The 27,334-nt window shown below is 37.0% G+C and overlaps 2 protein-coding genes across 5 annotated transcripts; both read left to right on the top strand.

Annotated features, from left to right (window-relative positions):
- Window positions 1-16: 16 nt before the first annotated feature.
- On the top strand, window positions 17-12,396 carry stap2a (signal transducing adaptor family member 2a). Of its 2 annotated transcripts, XM_084412007.1 has the most exons (11): window positions 17-338; window positions 2,208-2,279; window positions 3,550-3,669; window positions 5,993-6,049; window positions 7,130-7,281; window positions 7,931-8,062; window positions 9,312-9,381; window positions 9,477-9,579; window positions 9,664-9,759; window positions 10,205-10,336; window positions 11,132-12,396. In XM_084412007.1, exons 1-11 carry the CDS (start codon window positions 237-239, stop codon window positions 11,185-11,187), a joined length of 1,092 nt encoding a protein of 363 aa, XP_084268133.1. In that variant the 5' UTR covers window positions 17-236; the 3' UTR covers window positions 11,188-12,396. The 2 variants fall into 2 exon arrangements, with proteins under 2 accessions (XP_084268133.1, XP_084268134.1); XM_084412008.1 differs by lacking the exons at window positions 17-338; window positions 2,208-2,279 and adding an exon at window positions 2,586-2,629.
- Window positions 12,397-14,005: 1,609 nt separating this feature from the next.
- Window positions 14,006-26,795, top strand: sema4e (semaphorin 4e). Of its 3 annotated transcripts, none has more exons than XM_084411999.1 (15): window positions 14,006-14,248; window positions 17,486-17,808; window positions 19,860-20,005; window positions 20,148-20,210; window positions 20,842-20,940; window positions 21,047-21,146; window positions 21,315-21,425; window positions 23,153-23,304; window positions 23,421-23,593; window positions 23,715-23,871; window positions 23,965-24,187; window positions 24,536-24,651; window positions 25,550-25,707; window positions 25,908-25,960; window positions 26,039-26,795. In XM_084411999.1, exons 2-15 carry the CDS (start codon window positions 17,694-17,696, stop codon window positions 26,662-26,664), a joined length of 2,292 nt encoding a protein of 763 aa, XP_084268125.1. In that variant the 5' UTR covers window positions 14,006-14,248; window positions 17,486-17,693; the 3' UTR covers window positions 26,665-26,795. The 3 variants fall into 3 exon arrangements, with proteins under 3 accessions (XP_084268125.1, XP_084268127.1, XP_084268126.1); XM_084412001.1 differs by lacking the exon at window positions 14,006-14,248 and adding an exon at window positions 17,199-17,301; XM_084412000.1 differs by lacking the exon at window positions 14,006-14,248 and adding an exon at window positions 17,267-17,365.
- The last annotated feature ends 539 nt before the right edge of the window (window positions 26,796-27,334 follow it).

The raw sequence follows: 27,334 nt of genomic DNA, 5'->3' as shown, positions 1-27,334 counted from the left end.
TCTCTCTCTCGTGTGTGTGTGTGTGTGTGTGTGTGTGTGTGTGTGTGTGTGTGTTGAGCCCTGAATGCGTGTCAGTGACGAGATTAATCACGCATATCCAGTGTGCCATCCATCTCTCACCCAAAGAAGGCGTGTCGTTTCCCAGGCAGTAACATCATCCAGCGGCTCTTTGTCCCTCTTCAGTGTGTGTGTGTGTGTGTAGGTGTGTGTCAGTACCGGGCTGAGCTGCTCGAGTCATGGCGGCTGCGCCCGCGAACCCGCGCACCGGGACCCCGAAAGCGCAGCTGCCGCCCTGCTATTACGAGGGATTCCTGGAGAAAAGAGGAGCTAAAGAGAAGGTGAGCGGTCATTACGACGTGTCAAATACTTTATTTGATCATATCATCACGCGCAGCGGCATATGAGACGCATGGCACAGGCATTATTACGCGCGTATTGTGTGGATATGGGCGAGGTTTGCATGGATCAGCTGTCTAAATATTATCAGTTTGCCGTGTCACCACTCAAATGTTGATTCTGCATTTTAATTGAACATAAATAGATGAATGAGCTGACGTTGCTGCTGTGTGCCATGCGTTATGCCGCTGTCTGACAGCTCTATAAATGTCATAACTCATATTTGAGCTCTTATTTTGCCTGTTGGGTGCTTTAAATTCTCGGCAGCTGCTCTGGTAGTGGTAGTGGACACACCTTAATGCGGACCACATGCAGTCTGAAGTGTGTGATTAATATGATACAGCGTCATTTTAATATGAATCATCAAGCATTCGTTCCCGGACACTAGCATCTCTTCGAATCACGTTATTATAATGGAGTTCAGTGTTTTCTGCTGCTGACAGCTTAACAATGTCAATTGTCATTTAATACCACAGATTATTGAACATTCCAGTCTTTTGAGAGTCTTCATCAGTGGTGCATGACTCTTGCAGTGCACAGTTGTGGATTCTGTTTTCATGCAACTTTGAGACACTAAAGTTAATCTGGTTAATACCTACTGCAGATTAGAAATGATTTACAAGCCAACCTTATTGTCAGTGCATAATGCACGTTTTTAGTAAAGCAAGTTTGCATTCTATAGATATATCAGCATTGTATTGACCATAAAAAAATATGCTTTCTAGATGTAATTATTTTATGTTTTATGTAAGTATGTACATAAAGTATGTGGGATAACACTGTACAATAAGTTAACATTAGTTACCTACTTTAGTTAACATGAACTAAGAATGAACAATACTTCTACAATATTTATTCATCTTAGTTAATTTCAGCATTTACTAATACATTATTAAAATCATGAACATTAGTTCATGCAGTGAACTAACATGAACACACAATGAACAGCTGAATTTTTATTAACTAACATTAATAAAGATTAATAAATACTGTAATAAATGTATTGCTCATTGTCAATTCATGTTAGTTAATACATTAACTAATTAACCTTATTGTAAAGTGTGACCAATGAAGGTATTTACTTGGGTACTATATACGTGTGTATACACACAAAATTTCATATATAATACATGTATATTTGTGCACTGTATTGTTATATTTATATGTGTGTGTGTGTGTGTGTATATATATATATATATACATTACATACACATATACACACACACACATATATGTGCGCGCGTATGTGTATATGTGTACACACAAATAAAATATTTGTTCAACTAAAATATAATACATTAGTGCTAAACTAAAATATTATCCAAAGTGTAAAAAAAAAAGGAAAAAAAAAAAGGTGACAAAGAGGGCCACATACACCATGCGTATATTCAGGAGGGAATATTCAGTGGGGTTCAGGTGCACAGTGTATGACGGGGGTGTGGAGGGGGGTGGGTCTCAGATTTAGGACAGCTGTGCTCCGGGCCGGCGTGTGTGTGTGTGTGTGTGTGTGTGTGTGTGTGTGAAACCCTTGCCCTGGGGAGCCATGAGCTGTCACAGAGATCAGGATTGAGCCAGACAGAGCAGAGAATTACAGACAGAAGAGTGGTAATCTATGCAGACATGACTGCCATTTGCTTCACTGCCAGAGCATTACCACGTCAACATTGTGTGTTAGAGCTCTGAATAGACATTTAACCATCCTGAGTCCAGAGAGAGATGATTTACTGTCACTTTTGTGTCTTTATGTATAGTGCAATAAAGTCAAACTATTATGCATGTTGAGTGATTGCTGTTGTTTTCTCTCGGTGCAGGTGGCTCGTCGTTTATGGACCTGTTTATGTGGAAACACGTTATACTTCTTCAACAACTCTAAGGACACACATGTGAGTGACACATTCAGGGGTTTGCTACCCATACAGATGTATACAATCCTCTATCAATCTGTGGAGCATTAGGAGAGATCTAGAAGGACATTTTCTGCAAATCCCCTTCGAGTCTAAAGTCCACCGTAACCTTATCATCTCCATAAGCGCTCCCAGCCGCGAGAGAGCAGATGGCAAGGAGGCAGACGAGTTTGATCAGACTCGACTTAATTGTGGTTTCTGTATTGATTTTCGCTCTGAACCCATCAAGACAGCAGTTTCAACCTCTATAACCTCAGCCAGGGATGGGAAGGTTAATCTAGAGGGAAAAAAGAGAAAGTGACATCCAAAGTATGCTGAAGAATCACACTGTGTGGGAACTTGTGCTCATTGAACGTGATCATGAACTCGTGTGTTTATTCTTTGTGTGAAGAACAGACCCAAATTTAAGCCTTCATCTGCTGATCATACTTTTGGCAGACTCTTCTATCCAAAGTGTTGCATTGAAGGTTCACATTTTATCAGTTCTTGCTTTCCCTGGGATTCTGAGTTGTGTTTTTAATTTTAAAGGGATAGTTCACCTCAAAACGAAAATGTTATTACGATTTCCTTGTTACCCTGAATGTTACTACCTTCAAGCCATTCCAAACATGTATATAATTCTTCTTTGAAACACAAAATGAGATGTTAGACAGAATTTCCGAGCTGGTGTTTTCCAGTAAACAATGACAAAAATTTGGGTCTGTTCTTCTCAGATCGATTCATACACCGCTCTCTTATGGTTTCAGAAGCAGGGATGTGATTTTTAAGGTTTTTTTTATCATCCGTATTTTTCAACCTGAAAAGTGTGACCCATATGGGGTAAAAAATGCAGCATTTTTAAAACTATTTATTTAAAATAATTTCCTCTAAAATTAAAGCGCTATAGTTTAACATTTAAAAGCTAAGAAAAAAAGACAGCCATAAATATTAGTATTGCAATTTACTGTTGTTTACAGTAAAATACTATTATTGCAATAATTTGTATTTATATATACTGTATATATATATTTTTATTTTATTTTATAATTTAAATAATAATAAATTAAAATATTTATATTTTTAATAAGAATAGGAATATTCAACATAAAAATATTTAATTATTGTTTTAAATGATAATTAAATCATTGACGTTAGGCATTCTGCCAAAAATCATCTTTTTGTGTTTCACAGAAGTCAGTCTGGTTTGAAAAGGCATTTCTGGTTGAATTGTTCCTTTAAATCGCTCTGTATGTGTGTGTTTTCTAAATAGTATGTAGAGAAGTTGGATCTGAGTGGGTTTGTGTCTCTGATCGATGACCCAAGTCGTGATAGGAATCTCGAAGCAGCCAGATTGAACCTCCGCATGAAGGATGGAGAAATCAAGCTCACTGTGAGTATCAAATGTCTGTCAGTACACACACGTCTCACTCCCCTCATGCTCTTAATCTCGGCTCACACCCACAGATCGCTCACAGATCGCTCTCAGACCGCCTGATGTATATTCTACACAGTGTTGGGGGTGTAACGCATTACAAGAAATGCAAGTTATGTAATCAAGATTACTTTTTTAAAGTAACTAGAAAAGTAACGCATTACTTTTTAAAAAAAAATTTACAACAAAATATCCGAGTTCTTTTTTCAAATAAGTAACGCATGGTACTTTGTTTTCCCATTTACTGACTGACAGCTCTTCTGTCCCCATGTTGAGAGAAACCTGGAGTAAGTGCAGAGGTGTTGTGTGCGCTGTGTAAACATGATGGTTATTGTAGTTCTAGACTAAATGTGAGCAGGCTTTCACTCATCTCACTTGCACAAATACAGATTCAGTATTCCTCAAAATGAATAAAAACAATGAAATGCAAACTTAGAATATTACAAAAGCCTGCAATAATTTAATGTTAAATTACACATATACTTTGTATTTAATATCACTTTATTAACCAATGTCTTTGAAGCTGACCTCCAATGATCCAATTCAACCATACTAAGCAAAAATGACTTCAGATAAACATCACATTTGTGTTTTCTTTTTTTTTATTGCGGAAGTAAGAGTGTTGAACTTTTTCTCTTGTTTTTCTCTTTTTTACTCTTTTCTTCTGCAATTCAGAATGGCAGCAGGCGTTTTTATTTTTTACTTTTGGTGTGAAAAGGCCTTTACATTTGCCAAAAATAGAACCTTTGTTGTTGTTGATGTTTTTTTATCAAAAAACTAATATGCAAGCCAAGGCCAGATAACAAAATGTAACGCAAAAGGAACATAAAACATTACTTTCCATAAAAAGTAACTAATTAGTTACTTTTTAGGGAGGAACGCAATATTTTAATGCATTACTTTTAAAAGTATCTTTCCCCAACACTGATTATACACTAAGGGTGTGTTCACACTTGTAGTTCGGTTCTCTTGGTTGTATTGGTCCGGACCAAAAAATTAAATTATATATATATTCCTGATTCGCTTAGCGAATCTACAAGAATCTTAACGAACCTAAAGATAAGAAACAAAAAACATCCGGCTTTTATAACATATTTTGCGTCGGAACTTACCGAACATCCAAAACAATGCTGTGTGATGCGTATGTTGGTATTTTTACCAGTTGAGAACTCATAAAGAAGAGCTCATAAAATGTGTGGAGTCAAAACAGAGCCAGGAATTTCTTAGTTACACACACACACACACACACAAACACTGAGACGCGTTTCTGACACCTTTACTGAACTGTAATAGGCACCGTATCCTGATGATGAGATGAACCAGGTATGTTGTTTGAGCATTCTTTCCATTTTAAGGTCTTGTGACACCACGTCCTGTTTTTGGTTTGTTTAGATGCTTTTGGTCCGTGTCGCTATCCTATTTCAATCGGGTCTCTGTCCACTTGTTCGGTGTGCACCAGGGATCGGATGGTCACACTTATTCACATGAACCACACTAACAGAGCAATCGCTCCAGGGTTTGTTTTAATCCAACCAAAACCTGTCAAGTGTGAACACACTCTAAAAAGACAAGGGCTTTCTTGAAACAATAAGCTTGGACTCTCTATGAGACAGTCACGCACGTCTCAATCCCATCACATGAGCAAATGTGGGTTTTTCACTCTTTTCACAAACTTCTCCAGAAGTACAGAATTTACATTTCGACACGCTATAGAGAGTTTTGGTTTCATGGACCATTATTGTATTCTTGTTTATGCTCAGCACATCTGATGCCAGTAATAACACTTCCAGGCAGATCCGGGTCATATTATGGTCAGGTCAAGACTGAACAGCACTTACTGTACAGCGTAGGATCACTATCAGACGTTGAATGTACTGTAGTCTTTGCTCAGGAAACTCTTGGTTTACTTTGCGTTGGGAATGAGGGTTGATCAGAGGTCTGCTAGAGAGATTGTTAAGCGATTACCAACAGAAAGAGGCAGAAAAACACTTTCCCCGACATTGACTATCACTGTACTTTGATACTTCCTCTTACAAAGCCAATACGCAGCCCTTCCATACCTCAAAGAAATGCATAAATAAAAGTTCTGTGAAAAGAACAGAAAAAAAAGAAAAGTAGTTTTCCTCATTTGTAAGTCATCTTGGATAATCAATAAATGTAATGGAGATGTAATTGTCTGTGAGATACTATATGACTGTAATGTAATGCAGTAGTGTAAGGAAATATTTGCATTGATTTATAGTTAATAATATAATTAATGCCAACATGTCTTTCCTCTTAGGCACCAAATCTCGAGGCGCGTGAGCTGTGGAAAGGATTTCTCTACTCTGTCGTAGATGTGAGTTCAATCAAATGAGTATTTGTTTTTTTATAACAGATGTTAACATGTATTCGTTAGTGGGAATGCTGGCTTAACGCTAGTGGATTTTGTAGTGCTATTGTGTGCATGGCAATAAACACTTACAGCTCCTCCTGCAGAACAATGAATTTTGATCAGAAATTTTCTCTTTTTTTGCACGCAGTCTTGAATAATATTGCTGTTCTGAGCTGGTTAAGATCTGAGACCTTTGAACTGCAGGAGGCTTTGAGATTTATGACCAGTTTCCAAGAATGCAGCTGATACTGTTGTTTCTTTCAGTTTGGGAAGAATTTGGTTGACCATTATGTATTTTTTAATGGCTGAATATCTGATATCTAGATCGTTTATTACATGTTTGGGGTTGGTGTGATTTTTATTTTATTTTTAGAAAGAAATGAATACTTTTATTCAGAATCAGCAGGGATGCACAAAAATGTTAAGCAGCACAAATGCATGTGTCAACATTGATAATAATAATAATACATGTTTCTTGAGCATTAAATCAGCATTTTAGAATGATTTCTGAAAGATCATGTGACACTAGACAAAATGTTCTGTTAATCAGATAGTTGGACACTGTTGTCAGCTAATAGCGATAATCTTGAAATGGCCAAATATGAATTGTCTTGATGTAGTGTTCTTTCATTATTGTGATGTGTGATGTATTAAACCACTTTATTTGGACTTTAGACAATCAAGAGAGTTGACGTAACAAAAGATGAACCAGAATGTATCACTTTCTTTTTTGGACCAAAATAACAAGAGAATCGAACTACTAGTGCGAACACACCCTCGAACAGTTTTAGTTGGATGTTAGTCATGCAATAAAGTAAATGTGCCATGATCATTCAGGTCTTATAAAAAGTATTTATCACCGTCAAATCCACTGGCTTTACATCAGTCCCGTTTAAAACAACACCCTGAAACACATCCCACTCGTTTCTTTAGTGATTCTGCTCACATGTTTTCATAGATAAAGGGATCAGAGTCCCCGTGCACTATGGCCGGTGTATTTAACCGTGCAAATTAGAGTGACACATGCTGTGCGTTTGATTCCAGCTGGCCGTGCCCACGACTCTCACCCTCCTGCCCGGGCAGCTGCACATGCTGAAGGAAGTCGTGGAGAAAGAAAAAATGCGCCGAAAGGCACGTGCGTCTTCCAGAGCCCCCTCATCCCCCCTCTCGCTCCCGCTGGTGGGGGAAATACCTGCGTGAGTCTCTGTTTATCTGAGCGAGTGTGTTTGTGGAGAGGGTCTGAGATGACATTCTTGAACGTCTCTGTGTTTATCCATTGCTAAAACATCAGTTACTATTGCCCTTATAGTGTTACTTTTCTTAACGATCTTTACCTACGTGATAAAAACCGGCAAAAAATATTTTATAGATTTAACACTGTGACCTAGCCAGCAATAAAAACAAACAATAAAACCGATCTCTTCCGTGTGATTCTTATTTTACATGGCATTTCTCAGAACTATAAAATGCAGCCTAACTAGACGTTTTAGTGTTTATACAGTGTTTTATATCATTATTTGTATGTTTTATGAGGTATATGCGGTGTGGTTGATGTGTTCTCATCCATTGCCATTCTGTATTTGCTACTGCCGTTAACATGTTCTTGTTAGAAGTGACACTAAGGTTACTAAGGTTTCAGTTCTTATTACGCATTACAAAAATCTTTTTTGTTTTTGTACTTTATTTTTAGCCTTTCTAGGCATTTTTAGACTTGATATTGTTGACAGGAATTGGATTAAAAGTGCAAACCTTTAGCAAAATCTTCTACTTATTTAACCGATGTGAATAATGTCATTCTTAGTGGATACTTGAGACAAATATGTTCTTGTGTGTGTTATTTGGCAGGTGTTTCAGGCCTGTGTCTCGAACTGAAGCTGAGGTGCTGTTAGAAAGACATCCGGACTGTGGGAACATGCTTCTCAGACCGGGCCGGGACGGATCTTCACTCGCTGTAACCACACGACAAGACCTGAACGGGTAAAAACACTGAAACTCTCTTTCTTTTTATTTATTACTGACCTTAACCTACAAAAATACACTTGTTCTAAGCGCTGTTCTAAACTTAGTAAGCCTCCTTGCTGTCTACTGTTTACATTGGCCTGTGACTTATAAAGCAGCATCCTAAACCAGATGGAACATCATAAGTGAATTATTAGAGATATTTATAAACAGCAGCTCTGCACACTACACACACAGTGCTCATGAAGTGTAGCGCACAGGAGACTGGACGCTTAATTCCAATGGAGCATAAAATATACAAAGCATTTCCGCATGTCAGTGGAAAAACATTCACTACTGAATTAATTATAGTTGACATTATTTGACCTAATATGGCATCTTGAATTTGTTCTCGAAAAGCCTGTAGTGCAATGCGTTCTTGAGACCATTTCATTTTTAAGTGGCCATTGTGACATCATCACTGGATTTCATTATGACGTCCTAAATAGACATGACTGAATTTTCCCTGTGTTTATTAATTATGACGACATCACTGAATTTCACTGGATTCATTTATGTCATCATAAAGGGCCATTATGGTGACCTTTGAATTTCATTATGAAGTCTGAATTTTCCCTTGGTTTATTTATTTTGATGTCATCACTGGATTTTATGATGTCCTCATACTCACAGGACTGCACATACTTTATATGTCAATGTGTGCTTGTCATTTAGTGAATGCTTTTATCCAGATCAATATACAGTACAACCGGTCTATTTTCACTCCAGTTTCTCTAGACTAAGCAAGTGTGTGTGTATGTGTGTGTGACAATCAATGGAATTCCACTTAAATTCAATGGATTCATTCATTATGACACTGGATCAGTGTTACTTTAGTATCATTTATTTAATAATATTGTATTTAATAATATTTAGATTTAGCTTGTATTTTTTTATTTTCAGGTTTCATTTTAAATTTAGTTTGTTTTAGTAATTTTGTTATGGGCTTTTGTCGTTTTTAGAATGAATTATGTTTCAGTTTTAGTCATTTTAGTACTACAACTTATTTTAGATTTTGCCAAGACAACATTTCTAAGTTTTTCATTTAATTATCTATATTTTATTTTATTTCAGCTTTTTTTTTTCAATTAATGAAAATGTTATTTATTTGTAGTGTCAGACTCAGTTAACAAACACACTGCACTGTGTCATTATAAACGGCCTAATAGGATTGAAGTCGGCTCACTAGTGTTTACAACAGAGCCGTTGTGTTGTTTTTCTTTTTCAGATCAGTGTTCAGGCATTACAGAGTGACACAGAAGCAGCAGGGTGGTTACATCATCGACGTGGAAAACCCAGTACGTGCAAATGACTTTCTTAATTAAGGGAAAACATCAACCTTGTCCTTGGGGAATTCTCACTCCTCCTCTTATTTTTTGGCCTCTTCCTCCAGATCCCCTGTCCCACACTGCATGATGTCATCAATGCACTCGTGGAAAAAACGGCCGGGACTCTTCAGCCCTTCATATTAGAGGAGCCTTATGAGGAGAACATCAGTATGTCACAAACACGATGTTAAACTGGGCCATAAAATGACACTTAGTTTGCTTGGCACTGAACTGAATTTCCTTTTCCTGTAGCGTTTGTGTCATCCAACGATGAGAATGGAGAGCGAACCCTGCACTGTGCTCCCGCTGGACCTCTCTCTCGAGCTCCGTCACTGCCCCGTAAACAAGGTACCACACATCTCATGCTTCACACAACGACGTCTGCTGCTGTTTAGGTCATAGGCCACAGGTTCAAACCCAACGTGTTATTAGCCAGATATTTTGGGCACTTTTATGACAAATCATTTGTTATATCAGCTTCAATGCCCCTGCCAAACAACATGCAGGAACAGTTGCACTTGGATGCTGTGGTGAATCTTGCTGCGCAAGTATGAAACAAGTCTCAATCTGTGTGTTTGAGCAATTTGTGGCTTGTAGGAATTGCATTACACTGTGAAAAGTTTGAGAAAATGCTGGCTATGTTTGAACACTAGATCTAGGACTGCACATACTTTATACGTCAATGTGTGCTAGTCATTTGGTGAATGCTTTTATCCAGATCAATATACAGTATATCCAGTCTATTTTCACTCCAGATTCTCTTGACTAAGTGAGAGTATATGTGTTCGTTCAGTAGGTACAGACAGATGGACGCTGCGGTCACAGACGAGATCTCCCAGTCCCTCACAACGATCCTTTTCCCCTTCTGGCTCTCCGTCCAACTCCATGAGAAGACTGGTTCTGTCTCCCTCACCTCTCTCTCAGAGTAAGAGCCCAAGGCACTTTTAACCCCTCCAGTGAACTTGTTTTGGGTTCTGAATTGTATTGTATTTTTTTTTATAAATTGACTTGGATAGTAAGAAACAATATCAATAATATGAAATAATCTCAATAATATAATTATTAATTATAACTATTAGTATTATTATTTAGGTATTTAGATTTTTTTTTTTATATTTGCATATATAATTACACGCTACAGTTCAAAAGTTTGAGTTTTTTCTTTTATTCAACAAGGATACATTAAATTGATCAGAAATGACAGTAAAGAGATTTATTAACACAACATTTCTATTTCAAATAAATGTCGTCTTTTGAACTTTCTATTCATCAAAGAATTGTAATATATTTGATGGTTTCCAAAAAACGGTTTTCAACATAATAACAAATCAGCATATTAGAATGATTTCTGAAGGATCATGTGACACTTAAGACTGGAGTAATGATGCTGAACATTCAGCTTTGATCACTAAATTATAGTTGAAAACATTGAAACAGAAAACAGTTCTTTTAAATTGTAATAATTTTTCACAATATTACTGTTTTATTGTATTTTGATCAATAAAAATGCAGCCTCTGTGAGCTTAAGAGACTTCTTAAAGCATAAAAAAAAAAAAACAGACATCAAACTTTTGACCAGTAGTGTATATTTTTTCCCCTATGTGCATTAGATTCTCTGGGACCCCAAACATACAGAAAGTAAAATCAGTCTTAACAGAACATGATGGTTAAAATATGACTGGATATTTAATATATGACTAGGAAATTCTCTTCCCTTCAGGCCTCACAGACGAGCTTAAACAGAAGCTGGAGAAGAGACGGACTAGTCAAGATTGATTTCCTCCTCGTTTCTGCCCACCCTTCGCCGTCTCAATCTTCCAGTGCCTTTCCAATAAAGACTGATGTCCTGTTGAAGGAACAAGGACTCCCTGTAATCGACATTCTTCCCTCAGCGTGACTTAAACAATGCCACTTTATTTGACTTTATTAATAACACGAGAGCCGAAGTCCACCAGCTTGTCCTGCCTCATGATAAGGCCGTCACACAGTGTTCCTTTGAGATTACAGAAAATCTGAGCCAATATTCTTTATATCTTTCTCTCTCTCTCTCTGTTTAATTAATAAGACCTTTACACTCAGGTTTGTAATGACAAAACCATGAGTCAAGAGGACATTGCCACACATTTAGGAAAGAAGCACATCAAACTGGTCTTACTAAAGGACTTAATATATCTGGTTTCAATCAAGCACTAACTGTGAACTGGATCTATATGCTCAGATGAATGTGAAAATGGTGTTGTTCGGGGCAGGGTTCAAAATTAACACGTCCCATTACCAAATGCACATATAAAATGGGCAAATATGCATTTATGCTTTTGGCTGAGGCTTTTATCCAAAGCGACTTGCATTAAAGATATAGGCCTAAATTGAATCAGTTCATGCATTCCCTGGGAATCAAACTCATGACATTGGCATTGCTAGCACTTTTTGAGCTTCAGTAATGGAAATAAAAACAGAAATGTGAACATAATACTTTTTTTTTTAAATCGAATTGTAAAACCCACACTGACTTGCAATGCTTAAAATAATAATTAAAAAATGATATGGACAGTAAGAAGTATGGCCTTACATTTTGAGAGGAGTGGCAAAAGTTAATATTTGACCCTGCTTCCGTGTGTCTCTGTAGAGTGTCTCTGTAGAGTGTCATGTTTTGAAATTTGAATGACGCTTTTTTTTGGACACATTTGCAGGAGAAGCACCCCGTATGAGGCAGGGTTAAAAAAAAAAAAAAAAAAAAAAGGTATTTGAATATGAAGGACAATTCAGCCTTCTAGAAGTGAGTATGGTTTGTAAGCGTTTAGGGATAGGTTGTGAAATGGTTGCATTTGTGTTCCTGATTAACTTACTGTCATTATCGGTTTTATGAACATGCATGGTGCTACTGTGACTTTGTAGATACCTGTTTTCATGTGATGTTAAAATCATTTCTTGTTATTTATAACTGTGATATTTATGGGAATTAAAGGGACGGTTTTATAAAATTCATCCGCTGTTATAGTTTTACATTCGACTAACGTTACATGGACTGCGTGTTCTTTGTCCGGACTCCGCGGCATTATTTAATTTCAACGCCGGTTAGAACAGCTCATTGCCGGCATCTTGCCACTGAAAACGGTAGTTTTTACAAAAAGGAGGACTTCAGCGTTTAATGGTGGTGAGGATAAACCTTTCGATGCATTACTAAAAATTTGGAGGCCCACGACCGAAAAAATAAAAAAAATTCTAGCATTTGCAAAAGAACTTAATTGATCAAAAGAAAGTGTTGTTTCTGGGATAAACGTTTCTATAATGGACTACTTTTAGAGGACGCTTACTATACATATACAAGTAAATGATAAAACACCTTAAACCCAGATTAATATCTCATGTCCATGTATTTATTAATTTATTTGGTTATGTACGAAACCTGATTGCCCAGTTAGGTTTTATGACTGACCACCAGGAGGCGTCATTAACTAACTTTTACCTCACCATTTCGTTCCCTTCAAAGTTTCTAATACACAAATGTTATTGCATTGATTCAACTGTTAGTTGTAGTTGGAAAAATAAAGTCTTGTGAAAAAAAAAAGTGGGAAGTAATTCTGATTCAAGATCACCAGGAACATAATTAAAAAAAATAATAATGATGTGCACAGATAAATCATTTAGAATAAACACCTATATTTAACACTGAACAATGCACCGCCGGCGCTTCAATGTTCAAATGGGGCTTGAAATAATGTCAGTTGTTAAAAGGTTAACAAAATACTTATAAATCAGTTTTTAAATTGAATTCAGTCATGTTGGAAAAGGCGTTGAAACGACATTGCAATATCAGCGTTGATTCGATTTGCAAAATGGACACAACAACATTCAACGATTCAGCTTTGATGTTGATTCACCCGTGAGTAAACGGTGAAATGACTGCTGGATAATCGTGTAGCCCTATTTGTGTGTGTACAGGTTTTACTTGTGAGGGCCAGCTTTTAAAATGTCCTCAAATACAGTAAAATGCTTTTAGTTGTTTGAAATGCTTAATAAGTTAAATAAAATGTTGCTTTATGAAATTATGCGTACCACACCAGGTTGCAGTATGGTTTAGCTGGTATAATGACCTCCATATTAAAATAATTGTGTCTGTGAGATGTTAGTGAGATAATGAATGCAAGCTAAAAAACCTGATCCAACATACAGTGCCAACAGAACAAGTTCATCCGGATTAGTTGTAAACATTCAAATTGAAACAAGTTGTCATTATGAACATTAAAAACAGTTTGGATTAAAGCACAAGTTCCGGTGACTCTTACAAAGATGCTGAGGTGAGACCATGTACGTCTTGATTTTTCTTCAGTATGAATGAAAAAATGTGTTTTGAAACTGTTGTATATGTGAGAAAATCAAAACATTGGTTTCCCTTTTGTTTTCTACAGCAGCAAACTTGGTTTTCTTGAAAATCATATCTTTGAAAGCACAATACAGGCTCTCCTACAATCCTCTTTTTTTTTTTTTTTTACACACTCACACACACATTCACGCTGACACTTGTAGTGACTTGTTGAGATTGAAGAGCTTCTAAAAGCATGTTTTTCTCGCTCTTTTCTCTCCAGCAGAAGAATGCCTTTGACTCCACACTGCAGGATCTGAGCAGTTTAATGCTCTTTCACACAGAGAAGCAGACACCATGAGCTCCATTCACTGCAGAACTACGACTCGCAACACACTTTCTGCTGTCTCTGACACTTAGACCACATTGATTTGTTTTCTATGGGAGGACTGGAGCAGTGTTTGTGTGTGTGAAGAGGAGCCACTCATGCGAGCACAGGAGAACCTAGAGACTAACTGAGAATTTGGTTGCATGGTGAGTTGATGCTTATACACATTTCTCAGTAATTGCAACAAAACTTATTTTCAGAGGAACTGAGACCAAAACTGTTTTGTAAGGGAAACCGCTGATTCCCTGTAAGAGGGAACTATATAGGGTATAGCTTTATTTAAAGTTGTATTTAAGTTTTAGTTCTAGTTAGCAACAATAATATGAATAGCTCTGTACAGTACTTAAAAGAATACCATGATATTACCATTATGGTATTGTCCAAAAATGGTATTTGAATGGAAATACTATGATGCAATTTGCCAGGTTTGTCATAAAGAAGCTTTATATAATTGTAAAGTATACAAATTTTACAATATTTCAATTTAATATGCAGATTCAAATCAACTGCATTTATAAGCCAATTCCCAAAAGGTGTAAACACTGTGGGTCTGTCATGCTATCAAAGCATTGCAGCGTTGTCTCAACCATTGGTGTGAGTTTTGGGGCAGGGCGATCTTTGTTTGTTTGAACAATGGCAGAGACGGGGAAATACTTGGGGAAACCTGTTTGAAACGGGTTAGGGTTAAAAGTCCATAGATATCGCAGTCATGTTGTTAACACTAGCGGATACGACGAGGCCTTTTTCTCTGTTTGTTCATGTGACATTCGACAAAGCCTATAGGATTTTTCCATTGGCATATTTGGAACAGAATTGAAATCTGAGAGATTTCTGTCCCTCCCTATACAGCTACGCAACTACCACTTTGACACTTCAAAAAGAGATCATAAAACGTATCCATAAGAATTGAGCGGTTTAGTCCAAATTTTCTCAAGGGACAATCACTTTATACGATGATCAGATTTAATGTAGGCTTTTATTCACATATGAACACTCATCAACACACACATCAGTTGTGGTAAACGGAAGCTCAAGCATGTCCGCTTGATGTGCGAGAACCAATGAGGTTCATTCTCGTGTTACGCAGCACGTTTGAGCTTCTGCAGGAACCAATGAGGTTTGTTCCCGCGCATCAAGCAGGTTCGGTTGAGCTTCTGTTTATGTTTATTGATCAATGTTTAAATGTGAATAAAAGTCTAAATTAAATCTGATCATCATATAAAGTGATCGAGTCTCTTCACTAAACCGTTCGATTAGCCTAATCTGGATTCGTTTTTCAATCTCTTTTTGAAGCGTCGAAACGGTAGTTGCGTAGCTGTCAATGGAGGAACAGAAAGCCCTCGAATTTCATTCAAAAGATCTTCATTTGTGTTCCGAAGATGAATGAAAATTGGTAACACTTTACAATAAAGTTCACTAGTTAACATTAGTTAATGTATAAACTAACATGAACTAACAAGGAGCAATCCATTTGTTACAGTATTTATTAATGTTAGTTAATAAAAATACAGCTGTTCTTTCTTAGTTCATGTCAACTAATGAACCTTATTGTAAAGTGTTATCCAAAAATCTTACGGGTTTGGAACGACAAGAGGGTGAGTAATTAATGACAGAATACAATTTTTTGGGTGAACTATCCCTCTAATGTCCCCAACAACCTCTTTTTAGACTTTTATGTCCTGAAGTCAATTTTGGTTCAGACTGATTTGCTGCTCAAGAAACATTTCTTATTACTAATGTTTTAAACAGTTGTGCTGATCAATTGAATGCATCCTTGATGAATAAAAGTTGTTTCTTAAAAAAAAAAAAAAAACCGATACATACCCATAGTGCCTCTCCTGTTCCTCTTCATGATGTTTTGATGTAAGAAGCGACACTCTGAAGCCTGTTTGGGGTCAGGTTGAGCTAACCTGCACACTTTCTGAGAATGTTAAGTAGCTCTTCCTTATGTGGGTGTTCATAGAAAAAACAAAACAAAAAAAAAAAGATTCATTTAAGGGATTAAATAATGTTTGACTCATACTTTCATCTAAAATTCCCCAAAAGGTGTAATTTCGGGCTTGTAGTCTGTTAGGCGGTGGTAACTATGATTAGCCTTTTTTAGAAGCTAGTAGGGTAGGAAGTTCCCACAATGACTTAGAAGTAAGCATGTGTTTACATGTACATGTCGTGGTGAAATAGGAGTGCTATCTGATCAGATCTGCATCAGATAGCACATGCTACAGCTCACCACCTACAAAACGCCATAATCATGCTCGCAGTCAGCGATGTAATAAACATATGCTGTTGTAACCAGATAGTAAAATGCACCAATGAGCTCTTGTGTTTCCAGATGTTGGAGGCTTCCAAAGGCTGTGTTTTGAGGGTGCATTCATACATGTGCAGTCATTTCCCCATGGTTTCACAGACAAGGCTTAAGCCTACTAGCCTTGTCTCAGACTAAAATAGATGTTTGAGCTGTCTTAACTGAAAGCAACTTGCACTGAGATATCTTAAAATATACCGGGACCATTGGTTTGTCTCAAGATGTGCAACAGTAATTTTATTTTTATTTCTTTTCAAAGGCACGTTTATAAAAGCTACTTAAATGCCCTAATTGATCTAAGGACTAATCCTGTCTTAATCTAAGCCTTGTGTATGAAACTGGGCCTTTGTGGTTTTGGTTTCATTGGGACAGGATATGGTTTTGTTGACAGGCCTGGTTGAAACCCAAAACGTGTCACGCATTTACATTTCCTCTAGCTCGGTCTAGCACATAACGCACCCTGGACCTAGAAAATTTCTACATCTACTGAGATTTCTAGTAGATTTTACACATATTTACAAAGAAACGTCAAGTAACACGTAATGTGAAATTCTAAAGTAGAAAGATGCAGTTTGAAATACTATTTTCTTGTAAAATGTACCCCAATATACTTTGAAATATATATGTATTTTTTACAGTGTAGTTAGTAGTTAACAACTACCTAACATGGGTTACAAAATGGCTTCTGTTTTTTTATTCTTCCTGTTTCTTCATATGTCTGTTAGGTAACACCAGCTTAATGACAATAAACATGTCTTGCGTTTTTTTGTCAGCGTATTGCCTTGAACAAGACTTCTTAACTTTTCAGATCATGTATTCGTGAGCGTGTCACTTATGAAGCTAGATCTTGAGGGGGGTGTTCTAAGGCATATATCAGGATGTGGGTGTCTTTTGGTGAGCTCTTCTGGCTTTGTGTCATTCGGTTGCACGAAAAGCAGAACCGTGTGTCTCTGTCAAGGTCTTAAAGCAAAAGCTTTCATCCTCCTCATTAGCATCACTATAGCAGTGACAGAAATACTGCTGCCAGCACCCCTGCCTGTTCACACTTTCCCCCTCTCTCTCTCTCTCTCTCTTTCAGATGGCCTCACAGCGTTCTTTGCTGCTTCTCTGAAGATCCTTCTTTGCAGCTAAAGTCATATATCTCAGTATGGAAGAGCTCTGGACTGAAGCAGGGGAGAAGCAAGGATGAGAAGACTCTGACAGACAGACGACAGAGGAATCTAGCATTCGCACAGTCTTTTAGACCAAAATCACGGACTATTTTTTCATTTTTACTGGAAAGCTGAATGATGTTTCTGCTGGCTGTTCTGTGCGTGTTGTACGTCTGGAGTCCAGCAACGCTGATCGGTGGACAGGGACCGACATCGAATATCATACCTCGGAAAACAGTGCCAATTAAAAGTAAGTGTAATTTATGACAGTTATGTTTGGACATCAAAATACCATGTACTGTGGTACTTTGATGTAAGGTAGTCTCAGAAAATATTTGTGCATGTAAAATGTTTGAATTATGTGCATTAGATTCAAAATATCAAATCAAAATCTGCAAGCAAATTATGTTAAATCCGTTGTATGCCATGGTGCTTGATGTCCACATTCATATATCAAGACTCTTAAAGGTAGTTTTTCCAATATATATTTTCATGGTAAAAGATGGGTATATAAATTGAAAGTTAGCGTTTCTCTAAACATTCTTTTGATTTATTTATTCATTAAAAACTGTTGTAATTATAAGTCGTCACATTTATTTATATAGCGCTTTATACAAAACATACTTTTTCAAAGCCGCTTCACATTAATAAACAAAAAAATAACAGTGTTAAATTAATCAATTATGAAATTAACTCAATTGCAGCTGTAAAGAAGCTCTACAGAAGATAATAGTGTAATTATTCAGCTCAAATCAATTCAATTCGATAACAGTGTCGATGTTGCAGAGTTATTGGCATTATCCAGCTTAATTCAGATTTAAAAAAAATTCTCATTGGATAGTGTCAGTGCAGTAAAATGTAGTTACAATAATACTGTCAATATTCGGATCACAATTTTTTTTTTTTTTTTAAGCACATTTTACCAATTTTTAACCGCATCATTCTTAATAATCAGTGATTTTGTATTTAATAATTTACAAGTGATATATAATTGTTAACGAGGGCAGGAAGTTCAGATGTGCATAATCATTAAGCAGGTTTTCTTTTACAGATAAAATGGGCCAAAAAAGAGATTTAACTCACAATGAAGAGTCAATATTAAATGCCAATGCGATGGATGCAATACTATGGAAACTGTAAAATTAAGGTGTGACCTTTGGTCAAGCATTGCTCATTAGTGCACCAAAAACAGGTTTAGAAGAAAAGACGAATGTTAACTACAAAAGAGTTTCTGTTGGTTTCACGCTTAATTCTTCACCTTAATTCTCAATTTTTCAGAACTACCTGGAGTCTCCAGAAGCACAAGGTGTCAGGTTCTCATGACTTTGCCAAGGCAAGGAATCCTGAAACATGACAAATTACAAGTGTTGTGAAATAGTTTTATGGACAGATTGGTTAACTCATGACTCAGCACAAGTCTTTCAGGACTTGTCATACTGCCAGATTCTGGAAGATAAATTCTTCAAACAGTGGTGCAAGAGGAAGAGGTTCTGCTCCATCAAGAGTCACTCTCAACCTATCTGTCTATAAAGCCATTCAGTCTTCATGTATTTCACAACTCTTCAGCTAGTGATTCTTATTAAGTGTGGGTCATGTTTCAGGATTATTTACCTTGGCAAAGTCTCTGAGAACCTGGTACCTTGTGCTTCTGGAGACTCTAAGTAGGTTGCAGTTCTGGAAAATGGTGGCACTGGAGACTAAAGGGTTTCTGATGGTTTCGCACCTAATTATTAGTCTTTTGCAGTTAATATCTTTTCTTCACAACCTGTTTTTTGTGACCCTGCTGTCAAAAGGAGCGTTTCTTGTCCAATGGTCACATCTTAATTTCGCATTTGTATAGTATCACATCAGTTCTCATTGGCTTTTAATCATTTCTGGTATAACTTCAGTGTGAGTTAAATCACTCTTTTTTTTTTGTTGTATTTTGGTCCATTCTACCTGTGAAAGAAAACCTGCTTAATAATTATACACATCTGAATATAAGGTGTTGTTCACTTCCAGCCCTCATTAACAATTATATATCACTTATAAAATATTATATAAAAAATTAAGATTGATGTGGTGTGGAAATGTGCTTGAAATAAAATCATGATCAGAATATCGACTTGCATAATAATTATATGCACGCACCTTATTTCTGTATATTTAAATTCCAACTGAGCAAGCCAAAGGTGACAGACGAGATACAGGACTACGTTTCTTTGTTTTCAAACAACATTTAGTTGTTCTGTGTGTGACATTTCCATTTTTGGCAAACGTTTGCAACTCCTACCCTTGACTGTGGCTTTCATTTGTTGCTAGGTAATGGAGGACGTTTGTTTCGCGAGGAGGGTTTTTGGAACTACACCACTATGCTTCTGCGGGAAGACCTCAACATGCTCATCCTGGGTGCCAGGGATGCCATTTTTGCCCTCGATCTAGATGACATTACAGTCAAGAAGGCCATGGTGAGGTCTTAAATGCATAGTTATAAAAGCTTCTTATGCTGTGATAAAGTTGTTCACCAAGTCATTAAATATCATTCTGCGGTGATTTTTTTGTGTGTAGTATGCAGGGATGATGATGATAAGTTGTGTTGTTTTTCCTCAGGTGAATTGGTCAGTCACAAAACAGCAGCAAAAAGAATGTGTCACTAAAGGAAAAGATGCTACGGTGAGTTTTCACATTTGAAATTCAATAAAACAGGTGCATTTTGGGCTCACATATGTGTGCAAAAGAATGTTTGGACAAATAATACCTTGCACCAGCTTTTATTGTGTCTTATTATCTGTCTTGCTATATATTAGCAGATATGTACACTTTGATCCCCTGAAGTGTATTCATTTATTGTGAATGCAGAGTATTCAGTTTATTAAAGTTTTAAGAAATTCTTAAAATGTACTTAAATTATATTTTCAAAATGTAATTTATGGAATGATCTTTATTTTTTATAAATACAAAATGTGTCATTGCATAGATGCTGCATGAATTTTATATTTTATGCAAATATCAAGGTGACAAGATGTTTAAGGATGTTTTAAGACTGTCTAACCAAAGCAACATGCAAGAAAGTACAACCTGCATGTATTGATAATTCCAGCGGATATCGACAGATATAAATCAAGTACTAAGTCAAAGCCAAAAACACCCGCATGAACGTATATATTCTAAGAACACAGGAAAGGGAAGTGTTTGGTTCTGCTTGGTTAGACATCGTGGTCAGAATTGAGAATAGGTCTTTACTTACACAAAGATCACATCATTTATTTGTTTCCCTTGGCCATGTTGTTGTTTTTTTCTTTAGAATGAGTGCAAAAACTATATCAGAATTCTTCATAAAAATAAAGATGGCAGTATGTATGTTTGTGGAACCAAAGCATTCAACCCATCCTGTGACAATTTGGTGAGTCTCATCTGTTGTAATCAGTGTTAGAGATAGGCACTACAAACATAGAATGTGCAGAATACAGTGTTTAAGTTTTTTTTTTTTTTTTGCATGTTATTCTTAGTCCTATGCAAATGGTCAGCTGAATTTAGAGAACAAGCAAGAAGAAGGGAAGGGGAAATGTCCGTTTGATCCTTTTCAACGATACACGTCTGAGATGGTTGGTATGTACTGACTCTGTTTATTCATAATTTTGCCAGTTAAAAACAGATTAAGCACAATTGACAGTTCTACTGCCAAGATCATATGAACTCATGTGCAACTATCAACAAGAGTTCATTTAGTGCCAATAGTTTCCACATCATCTTTTTCTTGTTTTTTGTCTCTTGCAGATGGAGCGTTATACACCGCCACTGCAACGAACTTCCGGGGCTTAGAGCCAGTTATGATGCGCAGCACAGATGAAATCATACGGACTGAGTCTACAAGCGCCTGGCTTAATGGTGAGATAATGGGGATGTCTAAACAAACCTTCAACCGCAGTGTGCTAAAGACAGTTAGAACACGTTAGAAATCTTGTTGCAATACCTTGTAACACCCTGGCAAACACCATATTTGTTCATGTAGCTTTTTCAGCCATTTTTTTTTTTTGCTATTTTTATTAGCCAAAGAGTGTTAACAAGCTTGGATATAGTCATTCATTCCCTAGAATATTTTTGTGCCAATTCATAGTTTTCAGTCACGAAGAACTGGAGTGCAAAACATCCATAGAACCGCAGCATAGGCCTGTCAGTTTTTCCATCTGTTTCAAGCCATTAATATTTAGATCACCTCTTAAGAGAAGAAAAACAAAGATATGTGAACAAACTGCAAGTTTCGGGAACTTGCAATCAATTTACAGAACCTGTTGCAGTATTTCAATCAGTATAAACAGCGGAACCTTCAATAACACTTAATGTGAAAATGTAAAACACTTAGCCCTAAGGCACTTAACACGTAGGCATGTGAGCTACTAAAAACTAAGGCCTAATCCTGGCTTAATCTAAACCCTGTCTGTGAAACCAGGCCTTAAAGTGGCTAATGTAGTAAGACTGTGATATTAATAGATCAAATTAACTATATACCTTACTGATTATGCATACTATATACAGTGCTATGCATAAGTTTAGACACCCATACTAAAGTTGACTAAAAAGAGGAATAAAAAATCATCTTTTGGAAACTGAACTTAATGCCTTAATTTAAAAAATTAGGAAAAATCCAACCTTTAAGGACACCAATTTTCTTTGTGAATGAATAATGCATCGTAAATAAATAAATGTTCTTCCTTAAAATACAGGGTGCATAAGTTTGGACACCCCTATGTTAAATTCCCATAGAGGCAGGCAGATTTTTATTATTTTTTTATTTTTATTTTTTAGGATACTATGCATCCTGATAAAGTTCCCTTGGCCTTTGGAATTAAAATAGCCCCACATCATCACATAGCCTTCACCATACCTAGAGATTGGCATGGTTTTATTTCAGTTAGCCTAATAGCTAGTTTGATTTGCATTGAGAGATGATCTTATGGAAAGTACCCCATGCCAATCTCTAGGTATGGTGAAGGCTATGTGATGATGTGGGGCTATTTTAATTCCAAAGGCCAAGGGAACTTTATCAGGATGCATAGTATCCTAAAAAAAAAATTCTTTTAAATACTTAAAAATAAAAATCTGCCTGCCTCTATGGGAATTTAACATAGGGGTGTCCAAACTTATGCACCCTGTATTTTAAGGAAGAACATCTATTTATTTACAAAGAAAATTGGGGTCCTTAAAGGTTGGATTTTTCCTAATTTTTTAAATTAAGGCATTAAGTTCAATTTCCAAAAGATGATTTTTTATTCCTCTTTTTAGTCAACTTTAGCATGGGTGTCTAAACGTATGCATAGCACTGTAAAACCATTTATAAAATGTGCACTGAACAGCAACCCAATGTATAAAAGTATGCAGACATGGTTAGTGGTTCAGTTGTCATTAAAAATAAGCATAAACTAAAGTGCCTTTCACCATGACTGTTGTAACTGTTGGTGCCAGAGAGGTAGTCATAGAGGTAGAGAGGAGTGTGCTGATCACAGTCATTTCCAGAGAATGATTTGAAAGCACAAAAAACAGCAGTTCTGCAGGTAAAAACGCATTAAAGGTGAAGTTCATTGTGACTGAAATATGTTATTTATTTGTCATTTAAGAACCTAATTTTGTCTACATGGCCCACATCCCCGAGGGAGAATCGAACCCAGAGGGGGACGACGACAAGATCTATCTGTTCTTCAGTGAGACCGCAGTGGAATATGATTCATACACCAAGGTGGACGTCTCGCGGGTGGCTCGTGTCTGCAAGGTAAACTCCCTTGGAGTCATTTCTATATGATTAACCTATGTCAAGAAACATTACAGCATTTCCTGTCTATACCACATATGACATCTATGCAAAATGATATAATTTTTTCTACGCAGGGAGACTTGGGTGGGCAGAGGACGTTGCAAAAGAAATGGACATCATTTCTAAAAGCGAGGCTTGACTGTCCCGTTCCAAACATTAACCTGCCTCTTCTGGTCCAGGACATGTTCCACTTGTGCCAAGGTGACTGGACCACCTGCGTCTTTTATGGTGTCTTTACTCTACAATTGTAAGTTTGAGCTCTTTGATTTTGTTTAAAGCATATCTCAATTACTTGCACTCTCAAACCAAACTTTTAAAGATTCTATGCAACAAACCATTGAAACTGATGTGTCGTGTCTGATCGACAGAGACTCCTCTCAGTACTCTGCAGTATGTGCATACAGAATTGAAGACATCAGGACGGTGTTCTCAGAGAGCAAGTTTAAGGCTCCTTTTACCGTCGAGACGTCGTTTGTGAAGTGGGCGATGTACTCGACCGAACTACCTGACCCTCGACCTGGAGCAGTGAGTCTTCTAGTTCAATTAATTATGTTCGGCACTCGTTCAATAATACTGGATGCCAAAGTTCAGTAACTTTCTCTTTGCTTCTCACTAAAGTGCATTGATAATCATGCCAGAGAAAAGGGCTTCACCAAAACCCTGGATCTGCCGGACAAAACGCTGCAGTTCATTAAAGAGAAGCCTCTGCTGGACCAGGCCGTCTCGGCCATTGGAGAGAAAGCCCTGCTGGTGAAGAGCGGCACTGCTTTCACTCGAATTGTGGTGGCCACAGCAACTGCATTGAACGGGAACAGCCATCAGATCATGCTCATTGGCACAAGTAAAGATGCCTTTATGTTAATCTATAGCTTTTTTTTTATTAGTAAACCCTCAAAATAAATTTAAATATATTAAAATATGTTATACAAAATGTGTTTAATTGTCAGAAAAACGAATGCACAAATGTTTTCTTTATGCAAAATTATTCTTAATTAATCTTTTTTTTTTTTTTGATGTTCACCCAATGCTTTTTCTATCTACACCATTACTAATACATATAATATAATTAATATGATATGATTAATAATATATTCAAGCCATTTAAAGGCATCTCTTCAGCTGTGTAAGTGTGTTTAACTGAGATTGTTGTCTTGTCTTCAGCGTTGTTTTCTGTTCTGTTATGTATCAGAGAGCGGTTCAGTGCTGAAAGCTGTGAATTATGATGGAGAGATGGTTATTATGGAAGAGATTCAGGTCTTTGAGCCCTCAGAGCCCATCAAGATACTGCGACTTTCCAACACCACGGTAAAAAGCAGATCGATGTGTTTATTTCTCACTTAGCAACATCATGACCTGTGTTTATTTCTCACTTAGCAACATCATGGGCTGTGTTTGTCGTGCAATTTCATACTCTCTCGGTTTCTGTTAGCAAAGCTAATTTTAATCCTGTAACTCATTTGCCAAAGTCATGGGTTGAATGGCATTCTAAGTCAAATCTTAAATAGCAGTTAACAATTATTTTCTGTATACACTAATGTTCAAAAGTTTAAGGTCTGTAAAATATATATTTTTAAAAGAGGTCACTAATGTTCACCAAGGCTGCATTTTTATATTAGAAATACAGTAAAATTATTAAATATAATAATATAAAATTCTACATTATATAAATATATTATATAACAGTAATATTATGAAATATTATTACAAACAAAAATAAATGTTTTCTATTTGAATATATTGTAAAATGTAATTTATTCCTGTGATTCAAAGCTGATTTTTCAGCATCATTACTCCAGTCTTCAGTGTCACATGATCCTTCAGAAATCATACTAATATGCTGATTTGCTGCTCAAATGACATTTATTATTATTATCAATGTTGAAAACAGTGGGGCTTCATATTTTTGTGAAAACTGTGATGCATTATTTGACGAACAGAACGTTCAAAATAACAATTAACAAAATTAAACAAAATAACAATATCAATTTAATGCATCCTTGTTGAATAAAAGTTAATTTCTTTAAAAAAATATATTACTGGCCTTAAACTGTGTTTTACCACTCCTTTAAATGGTGCTGTGTCGGCCATGTGTTATTCTAAAGGATTATTTTGGGTTATGTATCTGGGACAAATCTAAATAATTGTAATCTCTATTATTGTCAATAGAGATGTTAAGTTATGTGTGATGTCATCCCAACAACAGCTGTACGTGGGTTCGGAGGTGGGCGTGGCGCAGCTGTCCATTAGTGAATGTGGGCGGTACCACGCGTGTCTGGACTGCGTTCTGGCCAGGGATCCGTACTGTGGCTGGGACCTCAACACTGGCCGCTGCTCTACCATAGACAGCACACACAGAACCAGGTCAAAAGACAAATATAATAAATATAATATATGCAATATGGTGATGGAAATTTCACAGGAAAATGTTTAAATGTCAGAAAAATGTATGTAAAAATTTGTTCTTTATGCAAAATGTGATATTTTCGCACACCATTGTCTACACCATTACATATATTGATATTGGAATATTACTGATTGCTGTAATATTGTTTCATCCACAGCCCCATGATTCAGAGTTTGAGTGACGGTGACGCCAGTCAATGTCCACCAATAGGTAATTGTAATACAGTATATCCCAAAATCTTTATACTGTATGTTTTGGTAGAATCTACATCTAGACCTTGTATTACAGGTGGCAGTAAACCAGACAACATCTCGTTTTTCCACGGCAATACCGTGAAGCTGCCGTGCCAGCCTTATTCCAACCTGGCAAAGGTTCACTGGCAGCTGAACGGACAACCGATCAGACCGTCAGACACCTTCCAGATCCTCTCGGACAGCCTAATGATCTTCGACGCCTCCGCAGAAGCCAGCGGCCACTACGCCTGCAGTTCTGTCGAGGGGAAACACGAGGTCCAGCACAAAGCATATGATCTAAAAATGTGGTCAGGACCCGGGACTACAGCATCCCTCAGTGACGTTAAGGAAAAAGAGAACACCCTAGTGGCTATGGTGGTGATACTGTCTTTAATTCTAGCTATGCTAGTAATCTGGAACCTGTACAAAGGGCATTTACCTTTGCCGTGTTGCAACAGCAGGGTAAAGGCCACGACGAACAGGTGCGGAGACGAGAGGTTCTCTGCAAACCAGGCTCAACAACATAAAGTAGCATCATCAACAGTGAACATGAACAGCAACAACAACTATGCAAACATCCAGAGGTGTTCCACAGAAACAGACAGACTCTCAACCACGGTTGGTTCCTCAGGTCAGACTCAGATCTCATTGAGATATATAGATGATGAATCAGAGATCTGAGATCGTTTTTATGCACGGACTTGCTAATGCGGCTAATGTGACGGTTCATCATTTAAATGCAGACCAAGCCCACAGGTGCTGGTTCCTCTTTTGCACCTGCTAACTCTTGACTAAACTGCTGTTTTGACCCACTTTGAGTCCTTGATGAATTGCCTTTCATTCTAAATGCCAAATGTCCAATGGACAAAAAAGACACTGAACCAGACTTTTTAGCATAAAGCCTGTCCACATTGAAGCTTATACTGGCAAAGAACTGCCAAAGTCCCTTCAAAGTCAAATCACTTGGTGGCTATATTTGTAACGCCACTAGGCAGCTATTTCAGTCATGCAAAACCAGCTTTAGTGTATGTCAAACTGCTTGGCAATATTTCAAATCATATTTGTCGAGCTGCCTCATGAATGTTGTTGCTTGCGTTTAAAATAGCATTTAAAAAGCTAATTGTTTTTGGTTTAATAGCTTAAAAGTATTTTGTTTTTGACTTTTTTCGTCAAGAGAAATCGTGCCAATCATTAATGCTTATATGGTCATGGCTTGCATCATGTAAGAGGAATAACAAGCTGAGCCAAGTATCTTACAAGCACCTCCCGAGCTCCAGAACATTTGTGGAGTCGGTTTATAGGCTCTCCCCTATTCCCAAATCATAATCAAACTACATCACATAGGCTGCTA

The sequence above is a fragment of the Rutilus rutilus genome, assembly GCF_951802725.1.
Source record: "Rutilus rutilus genome assembly, chromosome: 6".
Lineage (NCBI taxonomy): Eukaryota > Metazoa > Chordata > Actinopteri > Cypriniformes > Leuciscidae > Rutilus > Rutilus rutilus.
Note: the sequence above shows the minus strand (reverse complement) of the source record. Positions and strands in the feature narration are given on the sequence as shown.

Coding starts and splice junctions, on each gene's coding strand:
- sema4e (XM_084411999.1), top strand. CDS start 17,694: ATGATGTTTCTGCTGGCTGTTCTGTGCGTGTTGTACGTCTGGAGTCCA. Junction 20,941..21,046: donor ACCCATCCTGTGACAATTTG/GTGAGTCTCATC, acceptor TGTTATTCTTAG/TCCTATGCAAATGGTCAGCT. Junction 24,652..25,549: donor TGCGACTTTCCAACACCACG/GTAAAAAGCAGA, acceptor TCCCAACAACAG/CTGTACGTGGGTTCGGAGGT.
- stap2a (XM_084412007.1), top strand. CDS start 237: ATGGCGGCTGCGCCCGCGAACCCGCGCACCGGGACCCCGAAAGCGCAG. Junction 2,280..3,549: donor ACAACTCTAAGGACACACAT/GTGAGTGACACA, acceptor TTTTCTAAATAG/TATGTAGAGAAGTTGGATCT. Junction 9,382..9,476: donor TCATCGACGTGGAAAACCCA/GTACGTGCAAAT, acceptor CTCTTCCTCCAG/ATCCCCTGTCCCACACTGCA.